At 39.8% G+C, this 18,722-nt stretch overlaps 1 protein-coding gene across 2 annotated transcripts in view; it reads left to right on the top strand.

Moving 5' to 3' along the window:
- EPHA4 (EPH receptor A4) overlaps window positions 1-18,722 on the top strand; it is a 225,445-nt gene that overhangs the window by 192,976 nt on the left and 13,747 nt on the right. For both annotated transcript variants that reach the window (XM_062638850.1, XM_062638849.1), the window contains exons 6-12: window positions 5,411-5,535; window positions 6,709-6,868; window positions 7,875-7,986; window positions 13,259-13,317; window positions 14,129-14,242; window positions 14,428-14,613; window positions 18,503-18,564. In XM_062638850.1, the coding sequence (XP_062494834.1) occupies window positions 5,411-5,535; window positions 6,709-6,868; window positions 7,875-7,986; window positions 13,259-13,317; window positions 14,129-14,242; window positions 14,428-14,613; window positions 18,503-18,564 (818 nt within the window). The remainder of the gene's footprint in view (window positions 1-5,410; window positions 5,536-6,708; window positions 6,869-7,874; window positions 7,987-13,258; window positions 13,318-14,128; window positions 14,243-14,427; window positions 14,614-18,502; window positions 18,565-18,722) is intronic.

Raw genomic sequence — 18,722 nt, 5'->3', positions numbered from 1 at the left:
TGTCTTGGGAGGCTTCCAGTGGCTCAGTTGAGCAACCAGGGCCTCTAGATCCTTGTCCAAGTCCTAACCGGGCCCAATCATCACTAGTACAAATGTTTGCTCCACTCGCACGGAGAGAATAATGAAAGAAAGAAAGGAAAAAAAAAGAGCGTGTGGTTAGTTTTCAGAAGTGCACATCCAGCCCGCAGACTCTTGCTGGTCCCTAGGAAAAAGGCATAGTTGTTGTACTGACAGTGAAGAACTGGAGTGCTACACTCTAGCTCAGTTCTTCACACATGCACAGACATCTAATCTGTGTGTGCACATAGGTTCACCTGTGCAAAAACCTTTCATGTGCTTATTCTTATGTACATACATGGTTTATATGTGTGCTATGCATGTGTTTGGAAATTTGGTCAAGCTAAAATGCACTCTACTTTGTTTGCAAAGCCTTTGCCAGGAGTTCTTGGGGCACAGGGGTGGTGTTACTCAGAAACGGGAACATTTCTGCCTGGAATAGAGAGAGGTGTGGGTAAAAGGCCCAAGGAACCAACAGGAAGCACAACTGAACATCAACATTTTAAGAAAGAGCGCAATTGTTTTCCTTTGAATTTATTCTGGTATTTGGAGCTCTGTAGGGCTGGATACTTTTCCCTTTGCTTGATTTGAAGTCAGTGCAGCAGCTAATAGAGCAAGTTGTTGTCTTACATGAATAAAATTATCCAAATCTGGCCTAGAGAATGTTGCCTTTAGAAATTATTAAAAATGTTTGATTCTGTGTTTTATATCCTTTTCCTACTGTGAGATTATTTAAGAATATAATTTACAAAATCCTGTGTAAAAGCCCACCATATTATAAGGTAAATATTCAAAGAGAAAACCTGAAATGTGCCAGGTTCCCTTAAATGTGTTTTGTCCCAGTTAAGAGAAGCATTTTTATTTTCTTGTTTTGATTTCAAACAGGACTTTTCTTTGGTGTTAGATTCTCAGATTATTTTTTTTTTTTAGTAATTAATAATGGAGCAGGCATTTAGTATCTACACTGGAAGGTAAAAAATGTTTAATCACAGTAACATCATTAGTGCTTTCAAGCATTTAATTTTGATGCTTGACAAAGCACATAGGCATTGATAAGAACAATAAGTGGTGTTGTGTGCAATTGAAGGAAAAAGAGAAAAGCATGAAAACCCCTAAGCTTCAAGTAATTAAATTTAAATATGTTATTTGAATTTAGCTGAGACAATGTACAAACTGTGGGTATATTTTTCAGTCAGTGAAAGACCCCTTGAGTAAACATAAGCCATTTAAATTCAAATCATGGGGAGTGGAAAGTAAACCCTGCTGTGGTTAAGAAGGCATCTTCAATAAAACACTGGGCATTGTGTATCTTTGATATCTGAGTACTCATGTGTTGTAGTTTTATAAAGGGCTGTTTTCACTCATAGATGCCTACATGCCAGAGACTTTATTGCATCTATTTATTTCCTGCTTTTTTTTCCTCCCCCCCCCCCCCCCCCCCCCCCCCCAGTTTGAACCAGTAATGAAAAACTGACACTCTGCTTTTGCAGTCCTTTAAAGTGCCTCAAAACTGTTACAATTCAGCACTTACTAGCCTTGGGATATGGCTTTATGGCATTTGGGTGAAGTTTTTGTAGTACATCTGTGCTCTTTCCCTCTCTGTAGGCCGCACGCTTAGAACCGCAGTAATAAAACTACTAGTAGGTGTTTAATGGCAGGTTATTGAGGAAGTAGATAAAAGAAAATTGCAACATTCACATCAGTAGGGAGTGGGGTTTTTAAGGGAGAGGAACTGCTGAGCTTTGAACTAAGGAAAGTTACACTTGGTGCTTTTGTTCAAGGGGACCCTCTCAAATACCTTGTCATTCTTCCCTGTGAAATGGGCTGTTCTGGTGGAATTGGTATTTGGTATATACAGTCTGTGCACGTGTGGCAGAAAAAGTTGCCGTTGTAAGCAGTGATCATTGAGAAGCAAGTTTTTGCTTAGTGTTCCCTTCCAAATACCAGCAAGCAGGGAGGAGGAAAGTACAAAAAGTGAAAGAAAAAGTGATCACCCACTCTCATCCAAAAATATTATGTGATCTTATTGCAAACATCTTAATCATGTACATTATTATTTTCAGTCAAGCTGTCCTCAGTATGTTTTTGGTAGGAACGTGTGTATACCATGAACAGTTAGCCCACGCATGTACAAGGGAAGATTCTGTCTTTTTATTCTGCTTATGATCAAAGCATCTTTTTACAACCTGTTACATGTTTATCTTCACATCATCCCTAAGAGGCAGTTTAAAGGCAAAAGAGAGAAGAACAAAGAATGTAAATATTTTGCAGAAGCTCACCCTGTGAAGTCTGTGACTGCTGCCTGTACTGCCATGATGAGCTGGCAGTGGTGATGCACTCTTTGTCCTGAGCAATACTGACAGGACTCTTAGGCTCTTTGGGTAGTATATGTCCAAGAGACCCAGACCTGTTTTTTTTTTACTAGAAGCCCTCTCATGTCAGCTGATGGATCCTGGAAAACAAGGAAATAAATAAACCTGATTCATAGGGCTGTTTACAGATCTGAGAGAATTGGTAATGGAGGATTTTATACATGCAGTGGGATAACCGTAGTACTCCCCATGGTTACTGAGCTCAGTTCTGCAAGATCCAGAGGGCTGCAGATCACTATCCTATTGCGTAGACTGTTATAGGTCTGTGCTGCAGAGATGTCAAATTGCTCCTGGACAGCCTCTTGCAATCATGGTGCTTTGATTTGAATCCTGTAGTTGGACTTCAACACTCTTAGGATTTCTGTATAGCATATGGGGAGACAAGATGTACAATCAAAACAGAAAACCTCAGAAACAAGTTGCTCATCTACAGAATACAGAACAAAAGAAGGGATTAAAAGTTAAGTAGGACGAATTGGCATGTAAAGGACAGGAAGGAAAAAATAGGGCCATTCTTACAATTATAATCATAAGGAGTAACAAAGGAATAGATGTGCAAATCGTCTTTGATCCATCATATCAAAGGAATGGATGTACAAATGCTTCTTGCCTCTTGTCCTGGAGGCCAGGAGCAGGTAGTTTATTCCAGTGTGGTGTAGTGTGTCAGATCAGCTGTCTCTTTTTGAGAGACATGAGAAAGCACTTGTTAAATTACATAAAGCTAAGCATCTTTCACAAGAAGCAGTAGTTAATATATATTATTCTGCTGCAAATAGCCATTTTACAACACAGAAGAAACCCATTTTCATACAGCATGTATCAGCCCAATATTGAAGGACTCACCAAATTCCAGAAATGAAATGGAAAACCAAGGAGGTTAAAAAAAAAGGAATAAAAGTGAACTTTCTGCCTACAATTCCTGAGGTCAGACCAGCATGTGACAGATTCTCAGTAAAAAGAATTGCCTGTCTGCCCTTCATGAGGCACCAATTAACTAAGCATATTTCCCTCTGGTTGGTTTATCAGAAATGGGGTGTGCATGTGTGTGTTTTAGGGTAACAAATGTGTTTTCTAATTTATTTGCTGAGCAGTATTCTTACTTCAGAGTAGAAAAAAAAAAAAAGTCTGATTCTCCTTTGAGGAACTGTGAGGTTATTAAGCAGGTTCTCAGCCGTGCCACAGATATAACTTGATGGAGCACACCTGGATCCTCCCTGTTGGCTGTTTATAGTCTCCCCTGTCACCCAGTATTTGCCTTTGTATGTGAGAGACAAAAAAGGAAAAAAGAGATAAAGGTTTTGGAGGCATTTCTAACAGAGATGCCAGACTGTCAAATAGTAAATCGGGAAGCAGCTCCCTGATGGTTTCACATCAAGAGGAGACACCCTTTTGTGACTGTGCAGCATATACTGGTTATTTTCACTTCCATCAGAACTGTCTGATATGGTCAAGTAAGTTTGAAGCTTTCAACATTCAATTTTCCTTTCATTTATTGTGACTGTTTTATTTATTTGTCTTTCTTGCTAGTTTTCAAGGATATATGTTTCAGGGATACTTTTTACTTTCTAACATTTTCATGGATCATCATCCCCAAGTTAAGGGTAGAAAAAGAAACAAGAAGAAAGGGAAAGGAGGGGAAAAAGAGCAACATGGCTACAGCTTCAGGGGACAAAAGAAAAAATATATTCAATTTAGGAAGACCTCTAATCTCTGGTTATACAGGACAGCTTTGTTAGATAAGATTAAAAATTTCATGAATATCCCTTTTTATCCCTGGAGACTCCACCATTTACACCAGCTATTGTCAACATCAAAAGAGCTTGATAACAGCTGGCTTGAGACGTGACCACACAGCAACACAACAGAAAGAAAGGGGCAGCCAGGTTCATAAATCTTCAGAAAACCTGTTCCCCCAGCACAGCCATGAATCTGCTGCTATCACAGTCAAAGGGAGTATACATTGTCCTCCAGCCAGTCAAAAACCTGAACTTCAGCATTAGCAGGGGCTCTATTGAAACTGTAGGGTGCACAATGAGATGTCTTCCATTATCTTCTTCATTGCAGCCCTTATTACTGCACGTAGATACAGTTTAAAAGATCTTTGAGTTTAGCTTGTTGCTAGGTTTTCTCCCAAAATCGCAGAGCCCTTACCCTTGGCAGTGTATTCCAGCTTTTCCTATTCATAGTATCAATATAGCACCACAGGGGACAGGGTCAGATGAAGTCAGTTTGGTACACAATGAACCAATCTCTGATATCTTCTGAGGAAGGAGCTATCAAAGCCAGAATCTGGCCCTTGGGCACTGAGCTTCCCCATTCTCCAGGGACTGCTCACAGATGCGGACGTAAGCAGGGCGAGTTTAGGGAGCACAAATTGGCTCAGACTCTTGAAATACATTTTCCTGGTTTTCATGGGAGGGTCCAAATTCATGTGTATTCAGCTTTATTCTCATCTTACTTAATTCAGTGGCAATATTTTCTCAGCTTTAGAGAAAACCAGATTAGCCTCTCAGGAACTTCAGAGTTCCTGTAAAGCAAATAGCTAATGAAGTAACATCAGTTAATCTTAGGAGGTGGAAGAAGAGAATGACCACAACAAAAGTATAAGTTTATGCACTGTGCCTAACAAAGGGCAAAAATAAGGCAGAATCTTTTAGTAGCTTAGCCTGTTACAGAGGTTTATACCTGGGCGTCATGAACGTTGCAGTGTTTAGACAACTGTATTATGACTTCAAAACCCACCTGTATAGTATTGCCCAGAATCCAATAACGAACTTTTATTAGAGAGAATTAAATGTGATGCCGTTAGAGAAAACAAGAAAAATACTTAATGCTTCTAATCTCCACACCCCCCCCCAAGAAAAACAGTTTCTGAAAGTGCTCATGTTGTGAAAGCTATGATTAAAAGTAAATTTTCCTCATTAAAACTTGCTTACAATTTTATTTTTTTTATTACTTTGTTTTTTTTTTTATTATGGCAGCTCCATCACCAATTGCTTTGATCCAGGCTAAAGAGATAACGCGGCACAGTGTTGCCTTGGCTTGGCTGGAACCTGACAGGCCAAATGGAGTCATCCTGGAGTATGAAGTCAAATACTATGAAAAGGTACTGTTCAAAAATGGACAAGTAAGGAGGGTTTTTTTGGGGTTTGGGGACAGCTTTTAACTTCATTTCATTGTGGGTTTTTTCCAGATAGGATTCAATCATTTGAAACCAAATAGATTCAGTTTGATAAAATCCAATTAAAGATTTCATGCACTTGAATAGTTGCTTGAAAAGGAAGAATCATAGGCTGTTCCAGCTGTATGGCACGAGTTTATTTTTTTCCCACCTAGGAACTGAGCTTTTGTAGCAAGCATATTTATAATGAGAATCAATAATGCTGTTCAGAAGTGAGACAGTAGCTCATAGAAGTATAGCAATGAAATATATAACACAGTAACAATAATAATATCTGTTTGCCGATAGCTTCCACTTAGAGTGATAGTGTGGGCTGGATGGCTTTTAATAAAGAATAAGGAAAGAAAATTATGTTCTTCATACTTTCCAAGTTGGAGAGAGATGTTATTCCTGCAAATAATTTCTCAAGTATGGAACTATGAAAAGAGCTATTTCTTCAAAGGTTCTTTGTAAAAATGAACAATTACAATTACCTGCTTTTGTTTGCATGTGCTCTCTCTCATATGCACATGCATATTTCGGCATTTTTTTAATAATCACTTATTTGCTTACTCATACATACAGAAAAAGTCATCTGATTTTCAGGGAAGCTAGATTATTATATTTTCTGATGGATTTTTCCAGCCAAAAATAGGACAGTTTTTAAGATTGGACTTTCTGGAAGACATTTTCTAAGTCTTTTTTTCTTGAAGTATTTTTATCATTTTTATTTTTTATATGGCTTCTAACTGGTAGGAAATGAAAGTGCCAGCAAATGTGAGTAGAATGTTGCTTGTTCATCAAGAGGATCCTGTTTGAATGCTTGGCTGTTTTCCAAAGGATTTCATTGTGTGATTTCTTAAATAATCAGTGATATATGAGCATCATACCTACCACCTCATCATCCTTATTTGGCTTGCTCAGAGCTCCATGCAGCACGCAGTGCTAGGGGTGTTGAGCAAGGCCAACAGCAGAAGCCTTTAGGATGTATTTTGAGAATTCCATCATTGTTACTCACCTTCTTTCATCATGACAGTTTTGGCAAGGAAGTGGGGTTCCACAATTCACGTTGCAGTGGAGCATTTTTACTTGATCACCACAGTGTTCTTTTGTTGTTAGGACCAAAATGAACGCAGCTATCGCATTGTGAAGACAGCCTCCAGGAATACTGACATCAAAGGGTTGAACCCTCTGACTTCATATGTATTTCATGTGCGGGCCAGGACAGCAGCAGGATACGGAGACTTCAGTGGACCATTTGAGTTCACAACTAACACAGGTAATAACATGCCCACTGATTTCTTTTGATTTTCCTTGAGCAAAGAGTGCATGTGTGACTGAGCTGTGTGTTTGGAGTTCCTAGTTGGTTGCTTGGACTGTGGTGTGTCTGTTATGGGAAAATGTTCTTAACATGGCCACATGACTGTTATTGATGCCATGAATCTGACCCAAGACACGTATTAGGTACGTTGCATTCTAGATTCTAGCAATGAAAATACTTCACTGTGGCATAAAGAGGCACACATGTTTGCATATGTTTTTTGAATATCTCATCTGTAGGTGAATAGAACCCTCTTACTCCCTTTTGCAAGTTATTGACGTAGATCAGTTAGGTGATCTACATCAACTCAAATAGTTGAACTTTTCTTTAGGCAGTCATATAAAGACAGACTGTTCAAATTATGTTGTCAGTATAGCATTTCGCTTTGCTCAAGGAAACATGTAAATTTAGCCCTCAAAATGTTTGTATTTTGGTGGCAGGAAGGCAATGTGACCAAGCCTATTTTATTTTGGACATACATGTCTGCCTAAATCAGTTAAAGGTCATGCCAGTTAGTGGCAACATCCTTCAGAATGTTAAGCACTGAATATAATCCATCCAAGGGAAAGATGGTGGACGTTTTAAAATAACTTATCACTTTGTGTCAGCTGGGGAGTGATCATCTGGTCCCACTGAGAGAAAAAAAGGAGGAAAGAAAGGTGGAAAGCATTTAGAAAGGCAAAAACCATAGCTGTTATACCCTCTGAGCAACACCGAAGGGGAGAAGGAGAGGGAGTCCTTTTTCTTAGTGAACTGAAGTTCCCCAAGTCATTATCAAACATCATGTCTTCAGCTCATTAGCGCCCTGTTGGAAAATTGTGTCAAATGACTGTATAATAAAGGCCTGAAAGTAGATTTGAGTGCTACTCTAAACTGCCTTCACAAGCCAGAAAGCCTCACTGAGTGCTACCTAGGTTGATTTTTTGAGAGTGTCTGACACTAATGCTCCCTTTTCTGTTTCCAGTTCCTTCCCCCATCATTGGTGATGGTACCAATCCCACAGTGCTTCTTGTTTCAGTGGCTGGCAGTGTTGTTCTTGTGGTCATTCTCATTGCAGCCTTTGTCATCAGCAGGAGGTAAGAACTTAAGCTTCTCTAGCCCTCTCTTTCTTTCATGAGGGAGCTTTTTGTCTCCTCCAAACAAAGCTAAATTCTTTGATTAGCATCATAAACAGTACATTTGCATTACAAGCCTTCTCCCATGTAGCTTTGATCTTCTCAACATTAGTACCAAGCAGTATGTGATGTAATGGCAATAGTTCCAGCTCTATTTTCCCTTCAAATGCAAAGCTGATTCCAATAACTGTCATTGAATAGCAAGCCAGTTAGAGATTTGTGGTTAGTGTAATTTGAAGTTAAGTTTAATGGGTATGGGTACAGTAGATTTTCTTGGACTGACTCCTGATAGGGATTAAACAATTGCACTGTTGTGAACTAAGCCATCAGATGGCAATTCTTGTGGGTTTGGTATTAGTCTGTATGAGTCTGCATTGGTCTTTTGAGTTAGTCCTTCCAATGTGAGTGGGTATGACTGTGAAACATAAGCTACAGTCATTCAGCATCATATGCAGTAACACAGCAGACTGGATTGATGGTTATTTCATCAGAGCAGGACCGTAATCTTCTGTGAAGTACTTATTCTCCCAAATTCAACCCAAGCATCAGGAACAATTCTGCAAATGCAAGGATAGTGTATCAGAAACATAATGTGAGTGTTTCTGTCTTTACCTTTGTGTTTAGTCTCATTTAAAACGATCGCATGATTTTGCTTCAGTGTAAAAGTGATAAAACTGCTTGTATCATTACTGCATCTGAAGCCTGGTATCTGAGGGATGCACATTTTGTCAGTCTCTGTTGATCAGTTTAATGGTATCAATCATAAATGTCCACAAATTCCTCTTGATTTGTTCTCTAAATTGTCTTAAAGGGCAGTTAAGTCACTATGATTATAATATCTAAAAAGTAGGCATGCATTGTTATAGCTTTCTGTGGGTGTTAAACTTGGAGCCTCCATGCTGGCAAGAAGAAAGAAGAGCAGAGCACATGAAAATGTAATGCGGAGAGACAGGTTTATTAAAAGCCATTGCTAACAGAAAATAGCATCACTGAGCTTGATGACTTAATCTCCTCTCTGCTTTTATTGATCACTTTATTATTTAAGGCAGGATTGATAGCAGGATACATTGGATTTCTAATTATGAGTCGCCACCTTGGAGAATTGAGCCTGTCGAGCTGCTTTGAGATGATTCCTTTCACTCCTCCCCCTATAAAAAAAATGTCACTTCCCAAGGCTGATAAACACAGCTTGATGATTAGCCCTCAATGGATCACTTTTTAGAAAATGAAATGTCAGCCCCTTGCCCTCATATTGATTCTCTTTAGTATCAGCCGTAAAGCTGTCAAAGGAAGGGCTGCCTGGAGCCAGGTAGCTGAAAGACTCACTGATGCAGGTGTATGCTCAGCCAGGTCTTTTCACCACTCAGGCTGTCTGTTCAGTTATCTCTGCCCACAAGTGTTCAACTTGGACAAAGACAAGACAAAGAGCAGGTGGGCAGTAGGAACCAAAGGCTGGACCAACCACTGGTGGGAATGGAGATAAAAGTATCCGGGTGGCCATGGGTTCAGAGATGTCCCATAGCTCTGCACTGGTAGGTCTCAGAGAGGCCATGGAATGGGAAAGACATAGCAAGATGAATAGAATACTAGGACAGTGAAACTGCTCTGTGCATACTAATGCATGATGCCTTGCTAATTAATGCCTTTCCTCAATACAGACCTCTCCAATAGCTGGAAGTAGCTCTCAATAAACAGAACCTACTTTAATATTCACTATTACTCTTAATGATGTTAACTGCTTTACCAGTGTAATTTAGAGGTGTGGGCTTTGGGGATATTTCATGATGTTTTTACCCCAGCAGAAGCTAATAGCAAAATAATTATACTTTGTTCCAAAATGACTTCAGATGAGAAAAAGTTTTTCTGTCTCTAGAGTCCCCATGAGGAGGTTTTGTAATCTAGCCATGACCGAAAAGTTATATTTGTACAATCAAACCTGTGCTTTGGCCTGCAGATATGGCCCTTCTGCATCTGTGCGCCAAATGTGGGAACTGGGCATATGCTGCAGTCACTCACTTTTGAGCCCTTGGTTATTACTATTAATTTAGCATTACATTTTTCAAGTCATTGCTCAAATCCAAAAATTCATCTTTACAATGGAATTTGTCAAAGGACTTTGCCTTCAGGCACCTCTAGCTGTTTGGTTCTGTCCTGCGACCACAATGTTTCTGTTAATAAGAGAACTAATCTGCCTAAATGTTGGTTTAAACTTAACTGAGGTTCAGGTGAGCATATCCGTAGAGCAGAGTGCAGGAAGTAGCATGAGTGTTTCTAAACCCTGCCCTACAGGAACCACTGAGTGAAATTGCAGTATCTCAAATAGAGTTTTAAAGTATTTGGGAAAGTGTAAAACAGAAAGACCCACTTTCTAAAAGGGCTTGGGGTAGAGTAAGACGGCCCTACAGAATCCTTGGTCATCTAGAAGTTTCTGTTAGAAATTCTTCCAGTTGATAGACAGGTTTGTCTTCTGCTCCATCTACAGCTGCACACATTTGCTCACCTTTGCTGATGGTGTTGGATCTGGTGCCTAAGCATCGCAGCACTCCAACCCCTCTTTTGTTTGGGGAGAAAGGGAGAGCAGCGCTGTGGCGCCAGGTCCATACTGTTTCACTTCAGTGCCTGCTAACAGCCTCCGTTCAGCCTCCTCTTCATCACCAGCCCCCACCTGTAAATTTGCCTGTGCCTCTGAACCCCATGGTTTCTGAAAGCTTCTCTGTTCTTTTCCTGAATGCCATCTATTTAATCACCACCACCAAAATCCCTGTAATTACGGGGTTCAAGCTTGCGACAAAGGCTCCCTTCTGCCGCTCAGGTGAGCTGCCCCGAGAGGCAGCTCAAGCCCTGCGTGTCCTGTGGTGCGGGGCTCCTGTGCTGCTCTCGGGACAATGGCACTCAGGAGCCTCCTGCCCCCAGCCAAGCAGGAGAGGTCAACAGGTGACACAGGGAGAAGTGGAAGTAGGTAGGTAGTTTGGAAGGTATTATTTAAGCTTAATAAGCTACAATTATATTGCTTGAACAGTAATCCCTTTGTTTCCCTTTGCTTTTTGCATGTCTTTGGGTTTTAGTGGGGGAAGGTTGTTTTTTTATCTGTTGTTAGGGTGATTGTACGTTCAAAAATAAGATAAAAAGCATTTTTCCATACCTAAAATGCATTTGTGCAAAGACTGTTTGTGTTTCATGTTCCCCATCTGTGCCTGAACATTAATAACATTAATTTGAAGGAATCCTGCTTAAAATGCAGATAATTTTTGGTTTGTTTTCTATTTTTTTCTTTTCTCTGAGAGAAGTTGTATAATACTTGAAGCAATCTCTGCAATCCCCTTAGCTGCCTTGGTCCCATATGGCACTGGGTGAGATATGTGCTGCCTCTTCCCTCTTATTCAGTTCAGTAACTGGGAGCAGAACATAGTCCTTTTATTTACCTCAGCACTGTTATACCAGTGCTGTAAGTCTTCAGGCAAATAAATGGTTTAAATTGATGTTTGGATTTAGTGTGGTTTTTAATAATGCTTTTCTTGTGATTTGGAGCCATTTGTGTTTAATTGACTTTCATCAAGAAAAGAAACTCCCAACCATTTATGGTTGGATGTGTACCTGCTCTTTATGTCTGAATGCAAGTGACATTGATGTTGTTGGGAGCTGTGAGGCTTGGTTCAGAGATCAGGTAACCTTCACGTGTCAAACAGGATTTTATATTTTCCCCCCTTCTCTTTCATGGTTAATTTGTAGTTTTATTATTGGCATAGTGTGTTTTAACACCCAGCACTGAAAGACTGTGAAGAGCAAGGCTGGGAAATGGCCTTTCAGGTGGCAGCAATGGGAATCTGCCATTCCCTGAAGGCCAGGCACAGAGTGGGAAGTGAAATGCTTTCTGCTAATGGGCACAAAAGTTTTGCTGACGGGAGGGGAATGATGAGACTCTGGAAGATTTGCTGCAAGTGAGGCTCTCAGTCATGTGTTTTCTTCCTGTCATCCATGAGGTTTTGTCCCCTTTTAACTCATATCTGCTGATAGGTCTTTCTCTCACCAACTCCCATTTTCCTCCTCTACCCATTCACCATTTTCAGACTTCTAACCCAGTCTCACCCCAGTGTCCCTGGCAGGCCTGGTCATCTGCTACCCTACTCCAGGCAGCAGGTTGTACATTTCAGGCAGTGCCAGTCTTGCCTCCTGTGCTCCAGGCTTGGTTTCTCCTTCTGCCTTCCCTCTTGTTCACTCTAGTCCAGACTTTTACAATTAGCTAGCCTGGGTCTGACATGCTGGAAGACTTGGACTTCCATAGGAGCAGGCAAACTGAGGAGTAAGCAACAATAAGTGCTTCTCTTGGGCAACGTCTGTTCTTATGTCTGATTCTGAACTTTCAGTGAATGATGGGTAAAAGCCCACATCAAAGCTCTACATCTATATACCAGTAGATGCTGGGGAGCTTTAAATCCTGGTACACATTTGGCTGAGCTGACTCTTCAATATCTTCCCTAACAGACTAACTTCCTGTGTTAACTTTTCTTAATACCACTTATCCATTGAAATTTAAAGCTGAATTAATTAAATACATAACTGGATACAATATCATGTGTGTAGGTATAGAAATAGTGATCTGTATAATTAACATACTATACTAGAGGGCTAGTAGAACAGCCCTGCCATGAGAAGCATTTTGGTCCCCATTCACTTATACAGTGATTAAGAGAATAAATAAAATCCTTGGGATCTGCATTGTTTGGTGGTCAGGGTTTTTTCTTTTTTTGCTGCCATCCTGATTTCTGTGTTAATAGACTTATTTTCAGTTTTAAATATGCAGTCAAGTAAATATGCTGGTATTGGTATTTGCGTAATTGCATTTGAAAATCAATCTACCAAAACACCTTTGTTGTAGCATTTAAATCCATATATGATAGGGCTAAAAGCTATTTGGCCCTTTTTTGCTCAGAATTGCAAATATACGTTTGAAGAAAAGGTAGCCAAAACACAGGCTTTCTTTTCTTTCTTTAAATGCCGAGATGCAAAATAGATTTGTGTTTCCCTTAATGCTTTGTTGATACCAATAACAGAGCAGTTTGAGGAGTCTCCTACCCTTCTGGTAAGTGTATGTTGTGTCATGAGCTGTTGTAGGGGAGCTGCTGAGCACAGGTCGTGGCAGGTGCAAATAGCTCAAGTCTCAGCAGGTCAGGAAGACTGAACTTGCCTCAAAGTGAGATACTTGGAACTGTAATGGTCTGTTTTGTTCCGACAGGCGCAGTAAGTACAGTAAGGCTAAGCAAGAGGCAGATGAGGAGAAACATTTGAACCAAGGTAAAAGGCAGAGGTGCTTGGGTTTTTTGATTCGGTTTGTAAAATATGTCTCATGTTCTGATGCTTGTGAAATAAGGGATGATATTCCTCTTAGGATAATATGTTTCTGTTTGCTTGTCTTACAAACATCCTTCTTCAAAAACACGTGCTTTAGTAACAGGAAAAATAGGAGTATCTGGGTAAAAGGTTTTGAGTGGGCAAACAGGAAAAAGGTTCATCAATTTTTTCTGTTGTTCCTTTCCACTGAAAAACATCTCTTCCTGGCTAGTGATACCTAAGCTAGATTTTTTCCCCATAATACTCTGCTAAAGAAAGCAGTTTTGGATGGGTTAGAGGCAATCTTGCAGGAAAGGGAACGTGAACATTGCTGCCTTTTTTCCAGGACTGAATCCTACTATTATTTCCATCTCAGTCGTCCAGCTATCAAACCTAGGACCAAAATTCAGAATTTCTTGGCTTCCAAAAAGGAAATGGGATGTGTTTTAGTCTCACAGGTCCGTAGACAGGCTACTGGCCTGTTAGGGATGGCAGTGATTTGTGAACCTTATTTATCGGCAAAAGCCTGATCCCTTATATCAGTATTAAATATTAAATATTGATGTAAGGAAATATTAAGTGTTTACATTTAAAAAAAATCACACTGGAGGAAAAATGCATTAAGTCCTTCCTTCATCAGTCATTCCTGGCTTACAGTACGTTTTTATTGTACACTCTCTTTGCTGTTGTATATCATTAAGGCTTCAGTCTCATATGTTCTGTGTTTAGCAGCATGTAGATCAGTGACTTCAGATAAAACATTTCTGCCTTGCAGGTGTTAGAACATATGTGGATCCTTTTACATATGAGGATCCAAACCAAGCTGTGAGGGAATTTGCCAAAGAAATTGATGCCTCCTGTATAAAGATTGAAAAAGTTATTGGTGTGGGTAAGTGCCAGAAGTTTTGCTTTTTTTTTTTCTGTAAATATGCATTTAAATTTGCTTTTAGAAAACTTGGGATCCTGTGATTTTTGTATGACAGTTCCCCCAAATGTACTGACATAACAGTTTGACAACACACAAATGCGTGTTTCATGTTCATGACCATGGATTCTTGTGCCTTTTTTCTTAAGGAGAATTTGGTGAAGTATGCAGTGGACGTCTCAAAGTACCAGGAAAAAGAGAGATCTGTGTTGCTATCAAGACTCTAAAAGCTGGTTACACTGATAAACAGAGGAGAGACTTCCTGAGTGAAGCCAGTATCATGGGACAATTTGACCACCCCAATATCATCCACTTGGAAGGTGTAGTTACTAAATGTAAGTAGGTCATTTTCATGACAAGGCCAATTTGAAAGTCACTGAGAAATTAAGTCTGCGATGGTGTGTGCTGGTTCTTTTTTTCTTTTTACCCTCTTTCCTGGGAAATGACAGATGGAACAGATCCACTGATAGCTAATAGGAGGAAATCAGTGCAGGACAAGTCATTAATCTTGTTGTCAGCTATAAATGGGTTTATGGCTTCAACTGATATTCTATCCGTAGGAAACTTGTATGTGATTTTGTAGGGGGAATTAATACTGCAGGAGTTGCCTTTTTTTTTTTTTCTTTTTCCTATGCCAAGCAGGCATCTTTCACATCTTCACTAGGCTGAGCTGATTGTTACAGGATAGGCGAAAGCAGATGGTGAGCAAAGAATTTAAAATGGTCTGGGGAAAAATACCAAAACAAAAATAGTCATATGTTTAAGGTACAAAGCACAGATGTAAGGAGCAAGCCTTTGAAATGAAGTAGGGTGTTTTAGTGTGAAACATGCTTATTTGTTTTCTGAGTTACAGGTGTGATAATTCCACTCTGCAGAATTTACCTGGCCGATCTTTTTGTTTGTTTGGTTGGGATTTTTTAAGTCTGTTAGCATGCACTGTGCCAGGAACCCTGCCTTAGAAAGAGAATGACAGTGCTTGCTGTATGCTCTTGGTAGGCTAGAACTGAAAATACAACTGGGAGACAGATGTGTTTGGGTCTGACTTGATAAGGTGTCACTGCGATAGTGTAGTTATTGTCCCTACTCCAACTGCCCTGCGTACCATGTTGGCAAAGCCTGGCACTGATGGGAAATCTTAAAAGACCATTTGAATGTAAAGGCTCATGCTCAGGGTAGCAAAGAAAGCAGTCATCTTGTGAGCTGCTGTTTAAAGGGTGGAATTTGTGAAGCTTACATTCTGCAGCTAATAGTATGCATGATAAACGTGAATGGAAGGTATTAATAGTGTGAGGAATTGAAGTTAGATATGGATGCAAAGTTAAAAAGTAAAATACTAGTGTAAAGTATCTCCCATACGGGGTTGTCAAAGCTATCAATACCACTGAAAAATCCTGCCCCTCTTGAACGCCATTGGGAGCGGAATGCTTACTCTGTCACTTGCGTTTTTAGAAAACTTACCCTTGTTCATTTGACCATCATTTACTGAGGGCTTCCCTCCAAACTGAAATGAAAAGATAATAGTCTGTTTGAATTTTTAAGGTCTGAGTCTTTCTTTCTGTTGCTCTTGTTATAAAGGGGGGGTGGTTGTGGTCAGACCACCATGTTTTCTATGGACTGTAATTTTTCTAGCACCCTTGTAAAAGAAAGGCAACAGGAGAATCTTTGTGTTGAAATCCCATTAGGCCAGAACCCCCTGAGCTATTATAGCTCTAACAGTTATAAATGACTATATGCATCTGCATAATGCAGTTGTCACTGAATTCAAATGATTTGAAATTTTCACCGAGGAGGTGGTAGCCTGACCTGAGAACATTTCATTGCCTGGCTTGCAGTAAGTGATGCTTCTGCAGCAAGTCATCTTAGTTACCTCAGAGCTGGTGTGTTTGGTAAACAGGGCTACTTAAGAAGACATTTATCTCAATTTCTCCATAGGTTTTCTGAATGCTGTGATAAATGACTGTATTTAATAAACTGAAAATTAAAGTGTGAGATAAATAGTTGTGTAGATGGGAGCTGGGAGAAGCAGCAAAAACTCATGAATACATTATTGGCTGCTAGTCAAGTACTTTAGTAATTGACTCACTGATGGTAACTTCTCTGTCTATCCCCCTCCCCTGATAAAAAAGTGCCTGAGTAATGAAATTACATGTTAATGCACTGAAAGAGTCTCCCTTTCTTCCTTTCTTGACATAGTATCTTTTGATTGAGGGAGGTTAATTAAAACTCATTTAGCTGTATTTGTTCAGTGGAAGGGTTCCGGTCACAATTGCAAAGGATAAATGAGGATATATGCAGATTTGGATGGAGTTTTTCTTTCTGCCAAAGAAGGCCCCCAAATGTGAATTAAAGGGAGAACGATGTTTTATCACATCCCTTTCCTTAATGGTGCATATACTCATTCAAGGTTACTAAGCCCTTCATCCAGAGCAGTGTAATTTAGGCAATGCCATCACTTCTCTGCTGCGCTCATGCAAATCAGAAGGGGTTCAGTTGCCAGACTGGCATTTCACAGGCATACCAGTTTGCATGGGACCAAAACAGTTACAGTTTTGATATCAGTTGGGAGGGAAGGGGAACCAGGAATAGTAAAAGGCCTGTAAAGAATTAAGTTGTGACTGAAAAGGTGAAATAAGTAATGATGAGTGAAATAAGTGATGTGTTGCACATGGATGTTGGCCTAAGTAAAATTATGTAAAATTTTCAGTACAGTCAGTCAGTATAGAATATTGTTTTGTAATAAGAATAAAAAAAAAACAAAACCAGATTACTTTAAAACCAGAAATCCCTGACAAATGAAGAGAAAAACATCTTGGTGAAAAACACACTGAGGTAGAAATGATTAGGAGAGCTTTCAATGCTGCAAAATTCCATAGTAGGGTAATTTTCACATCTGGATGTTCTGGAGCAGGTACTTGCTGGTGAAAAATGCAAAGAAAAGTTGAGTAGTTCTGATACCTCTGATGCTAACACAGAATTAAGCTATCTGCAGTCTAGGTGACATATCCACTCAACCCTTCTTTTCCCATAATGTTCTGTTATTCAGAGCTGCTCTAGGAAGTGCAAAAGCAGAGTTTCTCTGGGACACTGTCTTTTATTTAGGAAGAAATTCTGTAGTTCCTGTAGCTAAAGTGTAACTGGGAAGAAGGGTTGCCATCCCATCCTGGCACTCATCATCAGGTGCTCCCTTGGCTTCAGGTGGGCTTGACAGTGCTCATCTTGGGACCAGGCGTGTGTTATTTGACCTCTAATAGTCACTTATCTACAGCTCCCAATGCTGACTTTTAGAATGGAGATGATATTGGACCTTTTTCTGCAAATATCTATCTAGGTGCTGAATATCCAGCTTGATTTAGCCCCATGAAATAAATAGTGTTACTTATATATACCTAAATGTTTTCAGTTTCAGTGGTATATGACTTTGGAAAGCTCTTAAAGGCAACATCAAGCATTATTTACGTATTTGCTGTTGTTTTACGCAGGAGAGTGCCCAGAAAGCATCCCCATGTCAGTAACATTGCATTACATTTCTCTTCAGATCGCCCAGCTTGGCTTTCTGTATCGCAGCATGGAAAGCTGAGTGCTGCTGAAGCGCTATGCCTGTGTGACACAATTCATTGAATCATTTATCCTGTGGTTGACTTCATGAGGCAAATGGCTTTGGCTCATTTATAAATAACAAGAGACACTGAATACAAATTCAGGACAGAAAGTTGAGAGGAACAGCCTTTATTTTTCATTTTTGAACCCAGTTGTCTTGGAATACCTTGTAGCTGCTGACAGCTTCTAACTCGCCTAAAGCGTTGATCTTTTGAAAGAGGCAGAGACCAAAGTATTCACAAATTCCATTTTGAAAGAGAACGGCTTTCTAGTCTGCAAGCAATTTAATTACACTAAAGATATTTGTCAAGTTTGAACAGATCTTTATTTCTTAGCTCTCAATTATCAATTCATAAACTCCTTAGAGAACAGGAGCCACTTTAGTTAAAGACCTTGTCAATGAGCCAACCAAAGGGTTAACCTTCCAGATGGGGCCCTTTGAATGTTTCTGTCCTGTAATATTTCTTCTCTTGCACCCCACAGCTGAGGCATAAGCTTGGTGCTTTTCAAATTAAATTAGATTGTGTAAGCCAGGTGTCTTGGCAGTAAAATCATGTGCAACCCATTTTTATCCCATTAACATCAGTGTTCATCAAGGAATTGTGTTTTTCTTTCTGTGAACTCTAGGTAAACCGGTAATGATCATAACTGAGTACATGGAGAATGGCTCCTTGGATGCCTTCCTCAGGGTAGGTGATTTCTTCATAATAAGCTAAGGAGATTTTGTACTGGAGACATTTTCTGGTCTTCATTCTGAGTTGGTATTTTTTTGCAGAAAGATACTGAAAATTCAGCATTTTTAAAGGAGATTATGTTTGAACTTGGGAAATTTCTGTTTCCTGGTGTT

This window comes from Pezoporus occidentalis, unplaced genomic scaffold (assembly GCF_034315485.1).
Source record: "Pezoporus occidentalis ecotype Australia unplaced genomic scaffold, CSIRO_AGI_Poc_V1 ctg59, whole genome shotgun sequence".
In the NCBI taxonomy this organism is placed as follows: Eukaryota; Metazoa; Chordata; class Aves; order Psittaciformes; family Psittacidae; genus Pezoporus; species Pezoporus occidentalis.
The sequence above is the reverse complement of the archived record's forward strand: the minus strand, read 5'-3'. Positions and strand labels throughout refer to the sequence as shown.